The 22,760-nt window shown below is 40.2% G+C and overlaps 1 protein-coding gene and 2 long non-coding RNA genes across 3 annotated transcripts in view; all 3 read right to left on the bottom strand.

Annotated features, from left to right (window-relative positions):
* Nucleotides 1-3,749, bottom strand: part of LOC145447843 (uncharacterized) — a 54,323-nt gene extending 50,574 nt beyond the window's left edge. The window contains exon 1 of the long non-coding RNA XR_013917725.1: nt 2,590-3,749. This is a non-coding gene — a long non-coding RNA (uncharacterized LOC145447843). The remainder of the gene's footprint in view (nt 1-2,589) is intronic.
* LOC145447848 (uncharacterized) overlaps nt 1-22,760 on the bottom strand; it is a 272,584-nt gene that overhangs the window by 186,227 nt on the left and 63,597 nt on the right. The window lies entirely within an intron of this gene.
* LOC145449064 (uncharacterized) lies at nt 18,920-22,157 on the bottom strand. The gene has a single exon (XM_080327532.1). It carries the CDS (start codon nt 21,202-21,204, stop codon nt 19,885-19,887), a length of 1,320 nt encoding a protein of 439 aa, XP_080183658.1. The 5' UTR covers nt 21,205-22,157; the 3' UTR covers nt 18,920-19,884.

Genomic DNA, 22,760 nt, shown 5'->3' with positions numbered 1-22,760 from the left:
CACAATAGTGTATTCCGGCGTGAAAATGTGACTTCGTGGTGGTCACACACAGTTTGTATGGGGTATATACATTAAGCATGGTAAACAAGACTTACGTATTTCAAATTATTCGAAAGAAATTATCAAGTACAGTTGTTCATACTTGCATATTTTAACGTTTGTATCAGTAGGCCTATTGCGCACAGCGTGATTTCATAGTTGTACATCGTTCAATGACGAGTTCATTGAAATATGGAATACCCAGAATGAGAGCGTTGAGAATCGGGAGCACATCTAACGCACCGAGCCTAATTACTGCAGCAAAGTTGATAGAAAGCGATTTTTCAACTATAGGAATTTTAAAAGTCCACTAGTGGTTAACTTCGGAAAAAGACGTATTAGAATATAAACAAGTCAACTCGAGCCGAGCAATGTCGACTACCGGGTAATATCGAGACACAGTTTGCAGTAGACCACATGCTTCAGATCACGATACCCAATTTCGGTCTAACTAGACACACTGTCCCCTGGCACCAGCAGTGTAAAAGTGTATAACAAGGCGTCCTTATTCTCGCTTATACGTCAGCCTTTCATTTTTTATCGCAATACGTTGGGAAAAGGTAAGAGTGCGCTTTCCTCCCGTGTACGATTAGATCAATGGACAATTTCCAGGCTGATAAGGGCCGAGTCTTGCCTAAAAACACTGAATTTTGCGTAAAATATATTGAGGAATAGGCTGATCAATTGATCAGTTATTAGCCGTCATCGAAAACGAACTATTAGCTAACGCGCTTGACATCGGGTTGTAAGCAAATGGCTTAAAGGTCACAATTTCACGGTGAAATTGACATTGGAGAATATAAAATAAAGTTTGAATGCAAATCGAGAATCTTAGTAAACTGTTTCATGAGATCATAATCTCATCACCTATCTTAGTATGAAACACAGTTAAAATTAGCACAGACCAACGCCGGCTTTTGCGTGAAATCCGCAATGCGTTAGTCAGCGTTAGGCCTACCATATTCGACCTCGATAATGAAATTACTGCCCTAATCACTGAGTGTCAACCTCGGGACTTGGCACAGCGTTCGATACTGAAATCAAGATATACCGTCCAAAAGCTCAAGACGGATATAGGTATGGAGCATCGTTAAAATCGATAGAGACCAATACCGGTATTGCGTAAAATCTGTTAGTGATAAATGACGAGTCAGCTCTCACTCGACTTAGGAAACGAAATTACCACCCACATAGTTCAGTGATAAACTTTAAACTTGGTACGGCGATCGATACTAACACTAAGACCAACTTTGCCAAATGTCATGACCGATCTCGGTATGGAACATCGTCAAAATCAATGGAGACCAATACCCGCTTTTGAAGTGGCGAGATAGCGCAGTGGTATAATCCGCGGCTGCAACACCAATGGGTGCGGGTTCGAGTCCGACCGAGGTCGACTTCCGAATTCCGATACCTAAGTGTTGGAGGTTTACCTAGGCTCCTCCTCGTCACCTCATCCGTGTATGCGGTGTCTTACAAAAGCCTAGAGGTGGGCCGTGCTATAAGTCGGCAGTTACGGAAAATAAAAAGAATATCGGCCTGGTGTAAATGACCATAGTAGTCGACAAACACCATGAATACCCCAAAAACAAACAAACAAACCCGCTTTTGAGTAAAATTTGTTTGCGATACATGACACATCAGCCAGCACATAGTCAAGTTTGGAAACGACATTACTGCCGTACACTTTAAGTAGCAGCCCTGAAACTTGGAGCAGTGTTAAATACGACCTTCACGACATAACATACCAAGTTACAAGAATTATCACGGAGCGAAACATCGTCAAAATCGACCTATACCAGCAAAGGTCGACTCAACGCATATTACGGTAACCGAGTTCAGATATAGATACGATTGTTACATCACACCTTAAGGGCAACCAGATAGGTTGCCCCACTTGCTCGGTAATTTTATGAATAGGAGAGAGTAAATCACCGTTTATTTATTGTGCGCGGCTTTGAGAGAACAGACAGTGAAAGCTTGCTACGAGCGCTACCGGGGCAAGCCCCGGCTAGGCATTCACAAAGCGAAAACACAGAAGATAATTCGATTTTCGCAAAGACTTCGCTAGGTATGGTCATTTACAAGCGAAAGCACAAGAATAATGCGGGTTTCGCTGTGATTTCGGTATATATCGATTGCTCTGCGTCTATAAATGGTAAGTAATTGTTATTGAACAGAATTTTAGGTGGGGCAATGCCCCTGTTGCCCCATAGGACGAGCCGCCACTGCAATATTGCATGACCGTAATCTCGGCGTTGTGTTTCACTAACTACTGTTTTACAACAACACAACTGCTCCCTTCAACACGCAAAGACGTACTTCCTGCACTTCAACAAAGTAATGTAGTGTACGAATATAGGTGCCACTGTGATTGTGGCTACGTGGGAAGAACGTCAAGGTCAAGACGTCTGCAGGACCGCATAAACCAGCATGTCCCCAGATTTATCAGAACACGTGCGTCACGCGATGTGAAAAGCTCACCCTTAACTCATCCACTTAAGATTGATGCTGATCGATCAAAGGCCATTAATTCTGCCATAGGCAAACATCTGTTGGATAATCCGATTTGTGCGAATAATTATCGAGACGACCGATTTCGAATCGTAGGTCGAGGTCGTTCACAATTCCATTTGTGTGCCTTGGAATCAACTTTTATCAAAATACACCAACCAAAACTCTGTCAACAAAAGGTGTTCGTGTATCACCTAAAAATAGTACATTGAACGCTATCTCATTCGAAATTTCATGCTGGTGACGTCATATTTTGTGATACGATTGTTGATGTACAATGTTCTTTCCAATTCTCTACTACTAGTTGCTGACGATTACCCCTGACGAGTGTCAGCCGAAAATATTCGGGTTCATTTCAATATGAATATACTATTTAATTGTATATTGAAGTTCTGTACCTCCAAGAAGCTCTTGGACTACTTTAGTAATTCGCTCCAAACCGATGTTCTTCGTTATGATTCACGAGCTGCCGATTTTTTGTACGGCCTACTTTCGTTCTAGATTTTTGTAAGACACTGCTAGCGCGGATCTGGTTGCAAGGATAAGTCTCCAACAGTCCGGTGTAGGAATTCTTCTCTGCCCTATTTCGCCTCATTGAGCCAATAAACGCTGCGAAGTAGGCTAGTCACACAGAACATAAGCTTAGCTATCCGTAAAACGAGTAGATCTACCAACCGACAGCTATGTCATAGGCCTACTCTTACACAGCCATATGCACTCATTATCGATGATAATCGAAACATGGTAGGCCTATATCATGCGAGCAATAAAGACTGGATGACGGCGAGGGCAATCACAAGTCAGATGAGCTTGCTAAGCTGATTACCAGTGCAATTTATTTTCAAAATTAGGCCAAAATTGTAGCGTTAGGTCAAAAAATGTCAAAATTGTAAACAAAGTCAAATTTTTTTACAGCCTGCATTTCGTTTGTATTGTAGCTCTTGCATTGTCGGGGAACTTATCATTTGACATTTTACAGCTTGTAGCCTACTTTATAGGCCTACCGTTGTAGACGGCCCATTGTCTGCTCATTGTGAATCATAAACATTCAAATAAAACAAATAGGTTGACATGGTGTTATGCTCAACGAACCGCAAAATTTTAACTGAAGCAAGACTGCGTGGACATTGCATGGCTCTTATATCAATAAACGCATTATGACAAATTGTGATGTAGTCCCAATTGTCAGAACGAAGTAAAACTGTGTGTCACCAGCAGTGTACGCATGCACAGTTCAGTGTTGTCACCCAACAACTGCCACTGCTACTAAACGTTCATTCTCCATTCTTGGCAAGCTACTTAGTAAGGACTATTTTAATTATTTCTACCATAATACGTCATGTGACTACAGGAATTCTTCTGGGCTCCTCGTCGCCGATCCCGCGGTATACACAACGCCTTGAAAAGCCCAGAAGAAGAGACAGTCGAACTCTGGAAAGATGGCAGCAAATTACCAGAAATAGACCTCAAAGACATTGATCTTAAAGCAATTTCCGCGCTGGGCGCACATGACCCAAGTTGTTAAAAGCGCCAATTGTGTGAATAAAACAAACAAACTTCGTAAGGACAGACAGTTCGAACCAGAAACGAAGATAAGTAGTACAATTTTAATATTATATGGGTAAACACCTAATTTGCATACGTTAGGTCAAAATTTGGTCAACATTAGAATTTTTAAGGTAAAAAATGTCAAAAAAATTTTCCCGACTGATTACTTACTATTTCTTATTATTTCAAATGTTGGCAAACCAAAGGAATCGAATAAGCATCCAGTGACTATAGTTCTAAAGTTTTTCATTTCAGTTGGGAATTAACGGGGATGAAATGAGAAGGATTCGACAACGAGACCGAAAGATGGAATTTCACCAAGCATCAGAGTATTAAAATTGGTTTGGAAGAGCGTTACGCAATGATTTACATCAGACAGGGGGTGATTACTTCATGAATGTAATCGATTGCGATTACGATTAATTCTTAATGACGCGATTACGATTACGATTACAGCAAAATCAGGACGTAGTCGATTACGATTACGATTACATTGGAAAAGTAATCACGATTACTCACGATTACATTTATTTTGCACCTTAGAAGCTATTCTGGAAGACAATATATGGATTGCGCTGAAAGATACGAGCGATTATAATTATCAATCACGTGTCCTGAAAGCCTAGAAGTGGGACGTGCTACAAGTCGGCAGATACGGAATCAAAAATGTAGAAAATCGGCCTGGTGTAAATGACCAACACCATGATTACGTCAGACGATCAACCTCTACAGGTAAATCGGGGGCTGAAAACGAATTAAAAATTAATAGTAATATAATGCAATTACTAAATATTATTGACGAAATTCAACTTGGGATTACTACCCTACAGGACTGGGGGACGAATTGCTATTTTGGTCCCGATTCCAGCTACAACCCACGCTAACATGATATACAAGCGGCAGGTCCCAATGTTGAGTAAAGAATTGTGAAATAACGATTGGCGCCCGTTTGAAGTAGAGTCATATGAGAATATGACGAAGCGGACATAAAATTCTGCCTTCAACTACAGATATTGTACTGCAAGCTGCAGTTACGAGAAACGGCAAAAACGACTCGGTTATGATATATATATCACCAGCTGTTGATTTTTACTGCTTCGTTGTGGCTAGTACAAAATTTCAAATCTTTGTCGGGTGTACTTACGTACTAGATAGGCCTACTGCTCGCCAAGCAGCAACGGTTAAACTGCGTTTAACTAAGCATAACCAAACATCAACACATAATTTACTATTTTAAACTAGGCAGAGCGGAGACAAATTATACTGCTGCGAGGTAGTGGCGTGTGAAACGTGTTGATAACCTGATATACAGCACGGCGGGTGTTCTTACAATCAATCTGATGTACGACGTACGTCGTACATACATCGAATATCTATTTACTGTGGATACTTCTCACGCAATGACGCGCAAAGCTAATAGGCTGCTTCTGACGTAATAGTAAGCAGTGGTGTTAGAAAATCAGACGCTTGTGCTATCACTAATCTGGTATAATATCTCTTCCTTGTTCACGAATGTTCATATGTCATAGTCCTTGTACGAATAAAAAGTAATCGTTCTTTTACAGAGAAATCGATTAGATATCGGAAGTAGTCGATTACGATTACTTGAAAATGCTGTAATCGTCGTAATCGATTACGATTACTAATCGGGATTACCCCATGTCTGATTTATAGACGATGTGATTTCAAAATGGGAAAGCATACTTTACAACAGGGGCGGGCAACTTCTCCAGTCGACGGGCCGGATATAGGAAAATTAAGTACTCGGCGGGCCGGATTGCTGAATCGATAATTATTGGCCCATTTATCCACATGAATGTATTTTAACGACAGCATTGTCACTTCAAAGCCATTTCTCACCGATAATGACGACGACAATGTGGATTTGAGAATAGCATTGTTATACAGGCGCCGCCGGGTGTGCTACTCTCTGATCAATCAATGCAGGGTGCAATAGTGGCGAGATAACGTGGTGGTATCATCCATAGCTACAATACCAATGCGTGTGGGTACAAGTCCGGCCGAGGTCGACTCCAGAAATACTACCCAAGTGTTGGAGCTTTATCTAAGTGTCACAATACCAAACTCCGTTACAATTTATCATTCCAGGCTGATTTTGGGGGGTTCCAGGACCACGAGCAGATTAAAATTTATATTTTCGCAATCAGTACCGCGGTAGCTTTCGATTGATATATATACCCGTTTTATCAAATTTCACGCTCGGCAAGCTGGTCAAAAGTTACCGTGAAATTGCCTTTGGCCAATTTGAAAGTGTGACGTAGACCAATTTCACAGAGCAGTGAGATTTGCTTGTGTCCACACCATATAGTACACTATGGTGCCCTCCTTAATTAAGATTTCAAGGCATTCGATAAGCCCAGTAGGCTACCCCAAATTTATCAACATATCAATTCATTAGGGTTGCGTAGTGACGAGATAGCGTCGCTGTTCAACTGTGTGGCCTATAATCTCGATATTGAATTTGTGCGGCCCGCGTCCTCTATACGAAATTTGAAAAGTGACCCGCGACCCATTTTGAGTTGGCGACCTCTGGCATAAACGGTGCCTTACAAAAGCCTAGAAGTGTGCCGTGCTACAAGTCGGCGGTTATGGAATCAAAAATAAGAAATAGCAGTCTGGTGTAAATGACCATTGTAGTCGACAAACACCATGATTACCACAGGTGACATTAGGGTTGAGTACATCGTAAATGCCGATAATGCAAGTCTTCTCGCTTCGACGAACTTACGCGTAAGTAGGGCTGGGCACAATGATTCGAGTACTCGAATCTGAATCGAGTATTAATTTTAATGATTCGAGTCGAGTAGTAAAAGACGATTTTTTCGAGTACTGAAATTGTACGCTCCTCGCAACTGAAAGTTAATGAGCTAGCGAAAATTACAGTTTTGATAATATTTTCCACTGAGGAAGCCTTGAAACCTTGATTGGCCGTGTCGTAGCATGATTGACATAGAACAAAGCTACGAAAGTTACTGGAAATAACACATTTCCGAAGTCATGATCGTTCCACAACATTGTCAAGAAGTGCAATGAAGTCAGTATGGTCGAAAACATACCGAAGTATCATTAATGTGACGGGTAACCGGCATTATGTTCTTCGTGGTGGCATAAAAGGTACATATTTAAACTTTTACATAGTACATTCTGTTGTGACGTCATAATGAGTGATACTCGAATACTCGACTCGACTCGAAGCATTTTACGTGATTCAGAATCGAATCACTCAGGTACTCGATTTTGCCCAGCCCTACGCGTAAGCTCCACTCTCGCACGCTGCGCAGTGCGCATACACGTATATATAAAAACATACTGTCACTGAAATTTGACATAGCAAGCAAGTAGTGGGGAATCTCTGCTGACTGGGGACTCGGACCACATTATCATGTGAGACGGAAAACTGTCCACGGGCCGGACAAAATCCCTTCGCGGGCCGGATCCGGTCCGCGGGCCGTATGTTGCCCGCCCCTGCTTTACAAGAATCAAACCTATTTCCCCATTGACCTACTTGGTTGGAAATACTGATGCAATAATTAGATCTCGTGCAGGGGTGTCAAACCTTCAGATCTTTCTTTGATCCCTTTGTTTTAGTCGATATTACTGTCATAAGTCCTGCTCATTCCGCGTATAGAAGACAAGAGATTCCACTGTAAACGTTGACGTTGGAATTTGGTTGAATATTATTAAATCTAGATGCGAATTGCTCCAGAGACCGGGGACCTTTTGAGTCAGTAGTGGAACAGCAATGAAACTCCAGATATTTACATTATATTTTGTGTATCTGTTATATTCTCCATATAACCGGCATGTATCGGTTTCGCATTGGCGTTTTCGAATCTGCGAACATACTAATTTTGGGTCAGTTTTTTCCATAAAACTATATGAACTCAGTGTGAATTCTTTTTCTTCTGGGAATCGGGGGTAAATGTCACCGACTTGGTCATAGTGGTCACTAGAGTAAAACCACAACACAGCTGCCGTGTAGTTTTAATGTGGACCATGAACATGCACGAGATTTGCTTTATTTAGGGATGATAACTGCTACCGACTCAAAATAGCTGCATCCATGTATAAATTTATTGCTCGAAAAGAGGCCTGATCGAAAGAAGACAGAGGACCCCTGGATTCAAGTTTACCGAAAACACAGTTATTCTGTTCTAAGAACAACCCAGGCTTCGACATTCTAGATAATTTAAATACCAATATTTGATTTGATGCAGTTGTACGCTCACCGTATTGTCACTAACGAAAGCCAAAATTTGATTAATTTATTTAAATGAGAAAAATATATACCGAAAAAAATTGACGTGATAGAGAAATTTTGGACACAAAATCGGATTCAGCAACCTAATATTAGTGTTGGGATCAAGTCACTACCTTCGAGTCACGAGTCATTTCAAATCATTGCACATTTTGACTAGAGTCAAGTCAATTAATCGATTTTCGAAGGTGACTCGAGTTAAGTCAAGTCACTCGATTTTTGGAGATGACTCGAGTCAAGTCGAGTCAAGTCAAGTCAAGTCAAGTCACGCGTCAAGTCACAATTCAAGTCAAGTTGTCTTTTCGAAGTATGAGGCATATCTACGTCATTGCATTTTGCTAGCTGTCTGAAATACAGATTGAGTGGTCATTGATTCTGTACCTATGTACGAATATAGAGTTGAATGTAAACGCGAGAAGGCGCTTTATCGCTCACATGTATACGTAGAAATGCTAAACTACGTAATTGCATAGCCTTGGATTATAGAGTTACCAGCCAAAATAGAGAATAGAGAAACGAATTGATAAGATGCAAAATGGTTGAGGAATATATAAACTATATTGGAATTCAATTTCAATAAAACAAGAGGTTTGGTTAAATTAAGAATAGAGAACAGAAATATACATTTGCTATTAAATTACTATACTATACTAGTTTACGACAGCGTAAGCTGTAAGGTCCAATCATTTAGCTTGCGGTCAATTTCTCTATAGAGGCTCAGTAAAACGCGCGATCATTGAATGAGTGGTCGCTCTCACGGGCTAAACCAGGGCATCGCTTACAATCCGAACATATGCAAGATACAATGATTTTTTATCGACATCGACTTGAAATTGACTCGTGGATTTTGCTCTGAGTCACGAGTCAATCCGCATTTCTGATACGCCGAGTCAAGTCAAGTCAAGTCATTTTAGCAAAGTGTCTCGAGTCAAGTCAAGTCATACGATAAAGGTGACTCGAGTCAAGTCATGACTCGAGTCATCCCAACACTGCCTAATATTAGCCTAAATCAATCATTAATTTTTTTGGTACAGATTTTTTTGAAATTTGTAGATCGGTGTAATTTTATGGTTCGAAAAGAGTTTCTGATTGAACGAAGATAGAGAATCACTGGATTCAAGTTCACCGAAATTTCACTCATTCTGTACTACAGCGACCCAGGTCTCATGATAGATGATTTCAATAGCAATATTTGATCTATTGTTGTTGTATGCAAACCGTGATGTCACTAACGAAAGCCGAAATTTGATTAATTTACGAAAATAGAAAAATTCATACGAGAAAAAATTGACGTGATGGAGAAATTCTGAGCAGAGATTCGGATTAAGCAATTTTAAATTACCCTAAATGGGTCATTAAAATTTTTTGGGCATTTTTTTGAAATTTGTAGACCAGTGGTATGGCCTTTTTCATCCCAATGTGCTGCAAATGTATCAAAACACAGTCTTAAACACTGCTGTTTGAAAATGGTAATAATGTTATCCTGCGTACACCTAATGTCAACTCGTTTACTTATACTATAGTTAGGCCTGCTGCTATATACTCTTTCTATGTCTGCTGTGAAAATTGCTAGGTACTTCCTATTCTGAATTGCAAGAGCATTAAACAATATGTTACGCTATAGCGCCTATCTACTCGGCTAAACAGCGATGTCGGTTGCATCCGGCGTCACATAGGCTAAAGTGGCGAAACGGTGGTGATTGCAGATTGGAGAAGTGATCGCAATTTTAATGACTTGACGACACTAATACTGTTCTTCCTCTCTCAATCAACCATTTCTGTATGGTGAACCGCCTACTTGACCCTTCAGACCGTGCCGACGATTAATATGTTGGTACTATTATACCATGCGATGAGTGACTGACCCAAAGTAACAGATAAACGAAGTGGTTGAAACCAGGGCTTTTGGGCAGGCGAAAAAGGGACTATAGCTCCTCAACAGGGCTGTCGTGCAACTAGGTATAAGGTATCGTTATGCTGTGAACGAAATATCAGAAATGGTAATTCTACCCCACAGAATTCGTATTTAATAGGTGAACAAAATTGTGGTGTCCCGTTTCCGAGCAAACGATCAAAAATTTCACATTTCAGATATTTTTTCCGTATTTCCTGTAACTAAGATCATGGTAAACCTAAACCAAACAACTACTATAATGATATATGTTAGTTTTTCAAAAATACTTAAGTTAATCATTTACGACAAATATGTCATATAATTTTCCACATTATCCATTTTCCAAAGCACTTTTTGCGGTCGACAGTGCTTTAGCCCCGCAGGTGCGTCGATTGGTCGGTCCGTCGCCGCAAAAAATCCGCCAAAGCGTAAAATTTGTGGCACTTGAGCTTGTCCAATCAGTAAAATATTTGGGTGGATTGATCTGCTCAAATACCAAACGGCGTAGCTTGTTCAAATGTGGTTACAAAGAAGAAGCGATTCTTGTTTGTAAGAGGTTGCTGTTGAATTAAGAATTATCATATCTTGAGGACCTAAAATACGTACACTTTTCCCACGTTATAAAAGATATAACAGCGGACGAAAAACGGGTAATTGGGGAATATTTATTAATAATTTACAATAGTATTGAGTTGAGTAAAAAAAGGTTATTTTTCCTGCTCGACTCCCGGAAGACCCGCTCCCAGGTAAATTAGGTTAAAGTTTACCCTTTATTGTTTTAGCCAACACTGCGGTCACTGCGCATCTGTGTCATTCTTCAGTTGTCCCTGTGCAATCACCTTGATCTCAAAGTTATAAAAGAGGAATAACTACTAATGTGCGTCCTCGGAGAACATTTTTGATTTCTTGAAAATGGAGGACGTATATTGCAATTGGCAACCCCAGGTAAATGATGTGCATTCACCCAGTACTGTAACTACCGCACCCCAAAACCCCTAGTGGGGTGTCTTGAGCTCAAAGGGGGCCCACGATTATTTCGTGAATTAACATAAATTATAGACCAGGGGTGGGCAAACTTTTGAGCTCGCGGGCCGCATTCAACATCTAAATCCATTCTCGGGCCGCACTACATAAAATTGAGATTATAAACCAAAACGCAATATTGGTATTAGATAATATAACGAGGACATGGAGATAATATATGTGCTTATTTAAAACAAACAAAACATTGCTTTGATGATATCGTACTCGCGTCAGAAACATAGTGGCGAGATTTCATTGGCTGGTCGACCACTATGACCACTTTGTCAAAGCTATAGAGATGAAAGTCGTTTAGAACCGGATTGAAATTTAAGTCTGTGAACAGCGATCTGTTCATAGATTTACTAATTCCACGTTTGGTGCAGTTCCAGGACACACAATGCTGACAGCATCATAACCATGTTAGCTTCAAATACACTTCTACTATGTGTAGATAAATATAAATACCCCAATTATACGCATACCGAGAACGAATCTACCTAAGACACGCGCGAATCGTTTTTTATAAGCACATCGCTGAGACAATTAAAACTGGAGTGGCCAATGTGAAATCCCACTCGTGATCCGAATTATGTCAATCTCGTTTAGGATTGTTGTGATGTTTAGCAGTTGAAACCTTTCAAACTGCGTGTGGGCCTTGAGATCGGGCTGTCGTGCCAGAAATTAAACATAAAAATTATTATAGGAAGTATTTACCTTAGAACAATTGTTAAGCCCCACCCCCTTTATGATGGTGAAATGCAACCAGGATGCTAGCAAACCTAACGGATAGTTTGAAGGCATGGAAGGCAACGAATGTGGAGGAAAGATTTTGAACTATGAAATTCATACTAAATACAGAGCAACGATAATGAAGTGGAGTACAATCGCGCGGAGCGCGAAAATTTTTTCAGTTGTGCTCAGCTTCGCGCCCCCTTGAGAAGCCTTCACACCCCCAAGGAGGGCGTGCACCCCAGTTTGGGAACCATTGTCTTAAAATTATAATGGTGAAATATACTAAGAAAAAGTTTATTCAAGTCATTAATTCGATATTTAGTATATATTTTATCAATATTTTTAAAAAGTTTCTTTAGACTCTCGCGGGCCGCACAGAACGGTGTTGCGGGCCGCATGCGGCCCGCGGGCCGTAGTTTGCCCACCCCTGTTATAGACTATGGTTATCCTTTAGCAAATTTATTCAACTTTTTCAATTTTTTTTTCGCGATTTTATTTTGCCAAATATCTTGATTATTGGGTACCCTTTCGCCAGGAAAAAAATACACATGACTTATAGAAATGGGCATTTCAGCCTCGGTCATTACCGCGCCACGACAGTAGTTAGTATGATCGGGCGTGATGTGGCAGGGGCTCTTATGGGTGCGGCGGTGATTCGCCTGGAAACTCGTGGTGGTGATTCTCCTTTTTGGACCCTCCTCTCGGCGGTGAGTCGCCATGTGTTCTTATGGGTGCGGTCGTGATTCGCCCTTTCAGGTATAGGTCGTGGTGGTGATTCGCCGTGAAAACTCGTGGTGGTGATTCGCCTTTTTTGAGATAGGCTGTGGTGGTGATTCGCCTGTCATGTATTCTTACGTGGTCTCTGGTGATTCGCCATATGTTCTTATGGGTGCGGTCGAGAATCGCCCTTTCGGGTATAGGCATCGCCCGTTGAATATGTATCAGGTATGGTAAATAGTCACGTGATAGATCCTTACATAATGTGTATATTCCAAATCATTATATATGACTGATTCGAGTTAATCCTAACGTTTACGGTGAGTGTAACAACAATATATCCTTATTCTTATGGGCGCGGCGATGATTCGTACTGTCGGGTATAGGCTGCGGGTGGCATGTCGTACTTTCAGCAAAAAAGGTGTGACATAGTTTGCTAAATCTAGCAATCAGTCGCGTGGTAATGTTTTGGTAATTAGTTTGCCGCAGAGCCGGCGTAGACGGTGATTCGGATATCAACAATAACCACGCTCACGAACTAACACTTCAAATAGGTGTGAAATATATTACAAACCCCACGATCGCTCACAAGATAACACTCAAGACAGTGGTTCCCAACCTTTTTCGTCTCGTGCCCCCCTTGGCGATATTTGAGCTAAAATTCCCCCCCTATGAAAAAGTTGCCTGTGACTAAAAAAATGTGCTTTTTAACGCGCAACCATTTGTTAACTGAGCAATTAATGACCAAACATATTCAAATATGTCCGAACTACGTAGAATGCGGACCGCACCAAACTTTGGTAAAGTACAGTTAAATTTGACCGGGCATGTAGCCGCTGACGAAAAATAAATGAACAAGTCCGCTTGCTATAAACTTGAATTGAATCGATGAATTTGGTATGTTTTTCACGTTAGCTCATATGTTGGCTTAAAAAGTTGAACAATTTCACTAGCGGCCTTCTTGCTGAATTCGGCTTGACGTTGTCCTGGTCAGTAATAATTTGGTCGAGACTCGAGAGGTTGTCGCGGGCCCAACGAAATAGTCTCGTGAGCCTCCTTTTATCAGGGGGTGTAATATCTACGGAAGGCATTTAAACATTCACCTAGCTTGAAATCCGCCAAAGAAACATACAATTCTGAAGAACTAATTTCTACTTAACAGTTCTATACCATAAAAATCTAAAAACCTTGTAAACCCAGTGTATCTTCCGATAATATGCCAAAGCCAGATTCCCCCTAAAAAAATAAGGCCAGATTACCCCCTAAAAATTCAAATTTCTCCCCCAAGGGGGGAATTCCCCCCGGTTGGGAACCACTGTTCTACGTTTTAGATTGGAGTATATACCCTCCATCACCTACCCTTTTTAAGGCAGTTGGGATACACTCTGCTAACTGCCTGACAAATCTTCCAAGAGACACTCACCATGCACCATGTAATGACCTAACCCCGCGGAGTATCGATACCTGTCGAGACAAACGACGACTAGCAATAATTACTGTTTCGCGAGAGACCACCGCTCTCGTCGAGGTCAGACGGGAATGAATGGGCTTATTTAGCATAAGAACCAGCCATATATCGTCGCAGTGGTATCAAAATAGCTTATGTCCATTTTTAAGCTCCTTTTTTAAACTTGAAGAAAATCAACTTTTCTAAAATTTTTGTATTTCTGTCGGTCATATCTTGGCTATGGTTATGTCTGTCTCAGTGTATCAAAGGTCATCGGGGCCAATGCATGACTGAAAGAAGAAGAAAACGTCACGTAAAGTGAATTTTCTCAAAATGTGTAAAATTGACATAGGATACTTTGATACCACTGCGACGATATAGGTAAGGCAAAAGCATTGCTGGCCACACTTATCTATCAGTATAGCCAGTGGTGGCTTTTGGGGTAGGCGAGGTAAGCGGTCGCCTAGTGCCCCCCTGGTTGATTTACGCGCTTTCGAGGGCCCCCCTCCTCGGTTCACGCGCTTTTTCCAACTGTTTCTCCGGTTTACTCGCTTTTTTTCAAGTATTACCATTTTCTGAATAACCGCGGAATCCTTGTATCCATAGGCTAAAGAATATGGTATTGTACCATTAAGACAGGTCAATCATCAATTTTAATTTTTTAGTAATCATTTTATGAATAACCACAAAAATCCATGCACCAATGTAGAATATGGTACCGTAAGCAGTAGTCGATCATTAAATTTCTGCACTAGTTGCAAGAGTTCACTTTGATTTGATGATCTCCATCCATTTTGCCATTAGCTAAAGGCCTCCCCCTCCTACATTTACGCGAATGTTATCATTTTGCAGAAAACTGAAAATACATGTACCCAAGTAGAATATAATACCGTAAACAGTAGTCAATCATTAAATTTCTGCACCCGCTAAAATGACTTATTTTGATTTTATGAAGGGGCCCCCCTTCTACATTTATGCGAAATTTAGTTATACTTTTGCGAATAACTGTGAAAATACATGTAGAATATAGTACCGTCAGCAGTAGTCGATCATTAAATTTCTGCACTCGTTGCAGGAGCTCACTTTGATTTTATGATCTCTATCTATTTTGCCATTAGCTAAAAAAGGCCCCCCCCTACATTTACGCGAATGTTATCATTTTGCAAATAACCGTGAAAATACATGCACCCATGTAGAATGTAATACCGCACACAGTAGTCAATCATTAAATTACTGCACCCGCTAAAAGCTTACTTTGATTTTATGAGGGGGCCCCCTTCTTCATTTACGCGATTTTAGGTTATCATTTTACGAATAACCGTGAAAATATATGTACCCATGTAGCATATGGTACCGTAAACAGTAGTCGATCATTGAATTTCTGCATCCGATAAAAGAGCTTACTTTGATTTTGTGAGCCCCCCCCCCTACATTTATGCGAATTTTAGTTATCCTTTTGCGAGTAACCGTGAAAATATATGTAATGTACCGATGTAGAATATGGTACCGTAAACAGTCGATCATTAAATTTCTGCATCTGCTAAAAGAGCTTACTTTGATTTTATGAGCCCCCCTTACATTTATGCGAATTTTAGTTGTCATTTTACGAGTAACCTTGAAAATATATGTACCCATGTAGAATATGGTACCGTAACCAATAGTCTATCGTTAAATTTCTGCACCCGCTAATAGTGCTTGACGACATTCGATCTGCATCAAAGTTACCGGCTATGATAATGTCTGTGGATCGAAGGCTTACTCCCCGATGTTTGTATACCAACACATTGCATGTAATGTCTTACAACCCCCTCTATTTACGCGTATACTTGTGAGGGCAAACAAGCGCGACGTGTGTGTGGGTGGTATTTTTTCGTGGAAACACAAGGTGTAACATGTTTACTTGAATATTGTTCGTTGGTTTATCGATTCAGAGTTGATATCCGGATCCGGTTACGTACTTTATCAGGGTTTCCGATTCCAAACTGAATGTCGAGACATATGACATTGACCAATAAAGACACAATATAGTAAACATGTGGGAGAAAACTCGACCCGGAATTGTTATCGCGATGGGTGACATAAATCTAGGGTTACCATATTTTTGTAATCCAAATTCCGGACGCTTTTTAGCGCCCACTAGCGGATTTCAGAATGTGGTATGAGCACATTGTGGATAATATGACGTCACACCAGCAAAGCTTTGTCTATTGACTAGAGGTGGTCACGATCCGGTTCAGGAGTATGTTGTTCTGTGTTGTAGGTTGTAACCAGGGCCGAAACCACATTTTCAGCCTCCTCCCGCCCAAATTATCACTGATCTTGAGCCCATCATAATCGATGCAACTTCTGGGGCTTTTACTATATGCATCTGGACGTTAAATGATTTGAATGAATTATGTCAATAATATTGGTTCTTCCATATATTACTATATAATTTTATCCTCTCTACGACCACATGGTCAGAGTCAGCGGTAGAGCAGGTGGAGGATGATGACTTCGAAAATGCAAGGAGCGTAATTGTACATCGTTAACTCATGTCCAAACGGCCTAAACCGACTCTATGATCATATCGTTATCTTGTAATTGCGATAACAATTAGACTCATTTCTGTAACTGAATGTTATTTTTATTTATTTTTGATCGCAGTTTTGCGAGGGTGGTAGTCGTAGTCCCCAAATTAAAAGCAATATACATGTTACTAAATCGCGCGCAGCGCGAAGAGAAATTTCATGTAGCGTAAATCTGCCCAAAAATAATATTGTTTATGTTGATTTAGGAAAAATTATGAGCTTACTTCAAAATTCCGGACATTTAGGCATATTTTAGAAATTCCTCCCGGACGCAGTTCTTACAGTGAAATTCCGGACATGTCCGGGAAATTCCGGACGTATGGCAACCCTACATAAATCCAACCGTTTTCCGAACACCGTTATCCACGTACCAACCATCGTCGAGGAGGTGTTTTATTCAGACATTTTGACCCTGGAAAGTCCAAAGCACGAACCCGGACATCACAGACAAGTCGAAATCTATTGTCCCATTTCCAAAACATACACATCGATGTACAGCACATTGCATGTGGGTAACTGAGGATTTTGATGGGGTGCACCAGACCAAGTGAATATGCGATTACACAAATGTATTGGAGTTGTTGTTGGTGTATATTTTGTCGCTACCCGTTGTACCAATATACAAAAATATCAAATTGTCCGGTGTGGTTGTCAGTTTTCAAAACGAAAATGGTATTGTTACCCAGAGAAAAGATAGATTTCCAAGTGAAAACGGTATTGGCACTCAGGTAAATGATAGTTTTCAAAACGAAAAGGGTTTGTTACCCAGGGAGAAAATATATTTCCAAAAGAAAATGATTAGTTACTCTAGGTAAAAAGAATTTTTCCAAGTAAAAATGGTTTGTTGTTGTAGGAAAAAGATAGATTTCCAAGTGAAAATGTATTGTTACTCTGGGTAAACCAAAGATCTCCAAAGTCAGGTAACAGTGGACCTCCAAGTGAAAATGATAATTTTACACAGGTAAACGTCAGTTGCCCAAACCAGAATGATATTTTTACTTGGGTAGGTATCTTGTGTTCAACGCTGGTAGTGTGATTGGTCTTGTTAAACGTAGTTGCCAAGTTGTACAATATACTTTTCGTGCGTATACATTTACGAAGGGGCGGAAAATGAAAATGTTATTACCACTGTAAGAAAGTTGTTGTATGTTGATTTGATTTGTCGGAGTAACAACCCTATCATTCGCATATGACAAGCAAAATCATTACCGTGAATACATGTAACTGGCTCGCTAGGTCTCGACCAATGCAAAATAGATGATTCGTTTTTTGAAACCGTAGCGAAGACCACATGTAAATCGATACGATAGACTTCTATCCCCTTACATCCAGTTGTGCCGTGTCTATTTTAATACGGGGTCCACAGGTATGACATGCACACACTAACGCCATAAACAGAAGTCGATGATTTTGATTAATAAAAATATTTCTTGACTACATCGGAATGTCTATGTTGTAGAAAGTAAATACTTTTATGGAGTTGTGTGTTTAATGAAAGCGATTGGTTACAAGTATGTGTTGGGGAAAGAAAATTTATTTTTCTGTATGTGACAGTTTGTGACGAAATGAAAATAGATTCGTGGTTTTAATTGAATTGTGACTGTGTCGTTTTAATGTACGTTTCAACAGGTAGACTTGACGCTGAACAACAATTCGACCCACAAAACATATTCGTTGTATGATTTGTCACTGGTGTGCAAAGGGTTAGGAATATTTTTGAATGATAATATCTTCTAGCTGTTTTGTTGTGAGGGCAATCATGTGATGACTCAGCACTTTTCGTTAGCAAAAGTAGATTGTTTCGTGTGTATGATTTAAGGACCGCAGCTAGAAAACATATGTACTCTTTTGTTGGAGTAGCTGATTTATTGCTATGGCATTGATAGAACCCTCCGGAAGTGAGTATGCTTTTCTTTCACGAGAGTTCACGTGGCTCCGTTGTATTAAATTTGTGTTAACTAAACTCGGATGGATACCGCAATTGTGCTGGACTTCCACACGGTATTCGCATACTGTACACATACAAACTTTTGTGTAAACAACTCTGATGTTTCTGTTCGTACTAGTTCTGTGTTGAACTATTTTATTATTAAGATACATGAACAACCATTCTGCTCTAAACATTTTTTGAACTTTAGCTTCCTTTTTTGACATGCCCGTTCATCCTTTATGGGTGACAGTAATGCTGAGTCATATAGTAATCGCGAGCACTGATTGACTATTATTATTATTATATTCCAAAGCAATTTTAGTGACGCATATAACAACTATGGTCTTTTACGTCACGACATAACAGTTGCTAATCGAATCGATATTGCGATAAGTAAATACAGTCAACTAAACATTTAGTACTGTCTCTTTGTCTTCGCAAGGAATTCCCACAGCAAAGGTAATATATAATCAGTAGTTATTATATTTTCCATGGTGAAGGGTACTTTCAAGTCCAGTACCGCAGCTCTAGACTGGCATCTTTCGTTGGCGTACTTTGCACAATCGATAATAACGTGCTCTACAGTTTCTTCAACATGGCATGTGGTACAATCAGGGGTATCGGAGCATCCAATATTGCTAAGATGGGCACTGATTGACTTGTTTACGAATTAGGGATTTGGAAGCGCATCACGTAACAATTTGAAACACAGACCGTATAATGCGTAATATGACAATTTTGAATCTGGATTACGCACACGTAATCATGGCGTATTGATGAACAGGCTTCAGAGTAAACGAATTTCATGTCCAGTTGATACAGCCTTTCGTTCAATCCACGCATCAACATTCAAAAAGCAGGTTTTATGTTTTGAATTCCAAGCATCCTTTCGCAGGCCGCACTCTGCCCAGCTCTGCATTACCGTTATCATAGAGATATAAAATTTGTCGTGTTGCGTTGTAAACGTCATCTTCGCTTCCATCTTCATAGCTAGCCTATACTCATAATTTCCTCCTTCCTGAAAGATTTCGTCGCAAATCTCACCGCGATTTCACATTGTTGTCGGAATATGTCAGGATGAATGCTTTTCCAACGATTCTACATACAAATTCATTTATATGGCAAAGATTCATCTGTGGATACTTCTAAAACGTCTCTGTAACGGAATTTGGTGTTGCATATAATTTTATGTTAGTTCTTTTTATGGTCATTATGGACATTCATGTGCGATTTCAATCCATCTTTTCTTCGAAACTCCTTCCCGCATACACCGCATCGATATTCTTTCAAGTAGTCATGAATTTTCATGTGTCTGGTCGTGCTTGAACTGCTGCCGAATGCGCGTCCACAGATTTCGCAAGAAAATTTTTTCACGCCAAAATGAGCTTGCAAATGTTGCTTCAAGCTAGCTGTATGACGAAATTCCTTGTCGCATATTTCGCATCGATGACGTTTTACTCCGCAGTGAATATGCATGTGCTGCTGCAATACGGCCTTCGTACAAAAGTTCTTCACACATACATCACAATTATGGTTTTTGACACCGAAATGACTGAGCAAGTGCCGTTTTAAAGCCATTTTATTGCAACATTCTTTGTTGCATATATCGCAACGATATTGCTTGAATACACTGTGGACATTCACGTGCAATCTTACATCAGATTTGGTTCGGAATGTCATCCCGCAGACTTCGCAAACTTGTTCTTTGGCACCGGTATGAATTAGTTGATGCTTTTTCAGAACTTTTTTCTGACGAAAATATTTATTATATATGTTGCAGCGATACTGTTTATAATCAGTGTGGATACCCAAATGCGATTTTAAATCTTCCGGTAGACGGAACTCTCTCCCACATGCATTGCAGGAATGTTGCTTGATATCGAAGTGAATCGACCAGTGGTTCTCTACGCTAAATTGCGAACGAAATTCTTTGTTGCAGATATCACAACGATGTTGCTTATTGATTACACTGTGGCAATTGAAGTGCACTCTTAAAGCCGGCTTGGTACGGAATGCCATCCGACAGACTTCGCAAACATGTTCTTTGACACCGGAATGAATTAGTTGATGCACTGTTGAACCATATTTCCGACGAAAATCTTTATTGCATATGTTGCAGTGATACTGTTTGTAATCATTGTGGATAACCAAATGTGATTTTAAATCGTACAGTTGACGGAACAACTTTCCACATATATCGCAGGAATGTTTCTTGACATCGAAATGAATCGACTTGTGTTTCCACAAATGAGATTGACTACGAAATTCCTTGCCGCATATATCGCACCGATGTTGTTGGAAGTCGCTGTGTCTTACTGACTGGCGTCCCGACTCCGGCGTCGTAAGAGATTCGCTCCCGCCCGCGTCACGGACTTTTTTGCTGACTCCCTCCAAAATACACCTCTTCTGATCAGAACTGACAGTAAATTTATCAGCACAATTCTTATGGGAATCTTGATGTGAGTGGCTAAGGCATTGTGATTGTTTCGCCATGTTATGATTTGGCGACATGAAGAATTCCTGGTCGCAGTCTTTCAATCTAACTCAGAATATCAAAATGATTTGAAACTTGCACATGTGCTGTTACGTAAATCATAAAATTGTAATTAAACTAATTAACTGTAATGAATTATGCCTGCGTCTAGCGGAAAACATTTCCATGACGTCCGGAACCTTTTCAATTTCGGCACATGAATGATTACCTAATGTGATCAAGTCGTAAAGATTTACCAGATTATACGTAGAAGCTGTCGGAACAATTTTCGTAATATCTCCTAAGGGGTTAAAATGTGGTGGACGAGTAATGATCATTAAGAAAATACTGTCCTGGTGCCTCACCGCTTAAATTGGTACTTACTTATACTACGATATGACTTTGTAACTCAAAAATATGATTATATAACTTAAAAAGCTGATTTATGACCTAATCAGGAAATTTGACTTCATAACTTTCTTAATATAGCCTACCTCATAGGGATGCGGTTTTTGCGTTAAAAATGATATCACGACTTACTGATGCATAGAAAAAAAGTAGGACTGTAATGACTTTAAATGGCTCTAGTTATAACAGTCTGTTTGGCACCTAACTTACATTGGCCTGCGAGTTCCCTGCGGTCAGTCACTCATGTCTTCGATCGAATCAATTTAGCGATGAGCTGCTCTACGCTCAAACAATCGTTGCGATGTATTTTCTACACTACTACAACGAACATCACATTCATATTCGCAACTTATTCACTATAAGCTCTTTAACTGACCCTCGTCGGTAGTGGCCGTCAGTATAATACGGAGATTGCAATTCGAAATATACAGATGAAATAGGTAGTGTGACGTAAGAATGTCATAACAACAACAACAATAATAACGAGAGAAATCACAAAACGAGAGAGTTAAGCAAATATGCAATTAGTACAATACAAATTGGTTATAATATATAGCCAGAGATGCAACACTAATGAAATACACGGAGAGAAGAGTCGGTCCTTTTTCCGACAAAGAATCGGTTGCTCGAGTTTTATTATAGTCGATTCGAGAACATTTAAATCAGTGGTTCTCAACCTTTTTTGACACGCGCCCCCTTTGGAGATGGTCAAAACAATCGCGCCCCCCCTGACCCCCCTTGCATTTATCGTCATGTCAAAAAGAGCACATCATCCAATACAGAGGTGGGCAACGTTTTTGATAATCATGGCCGCATTTCGATTGCTTATGTAGCGTAAGGCCGCATTCCAGGGCATAGCCGCAATGAACGATCTGGACGCAAAATACCTCTGGTAAACTGTCCATATCCATTCCCGGTGAACTCCGGACTTCTACTTTTCACAATGGCCTATTGTACGCACCGAAATCGCGAGTGGCAATATCATGAATAGTTGCCGGGAGGTGCATATTGTCGCGCGGGGCGCGAAAATTTTTCAGGGCCGCGAACGAAATGTTATTTCTTGCCAATTCCCATTCCGGCTCAGATTAAGAAGGGCGCCACTGCATTAAAATCGAAAAATGAAGTCTTGTTGAATTGCGCAGAGGGCGAAGAAAATTTCAAGATTAATTAAAATCTCTCGAAAATG

Source organism: Botryllus schlosseri, chromosome 10 (genome assembly GCF_051294905.1).
Source record: "Botryllus schlosseri isolate E-star chromosome 10, Bs_hap1, whole genome shotgun sequence".
Lineage (NCBI taxonomy): Eukaryota > Metazoa > Chordata > Ascidiacea > Stolidobranchia > Styelidae > Botryllus > Botryllus schlosseri.
This window is presented reverse-complemented; position numbering and strand designations above follow the sequence as displayed.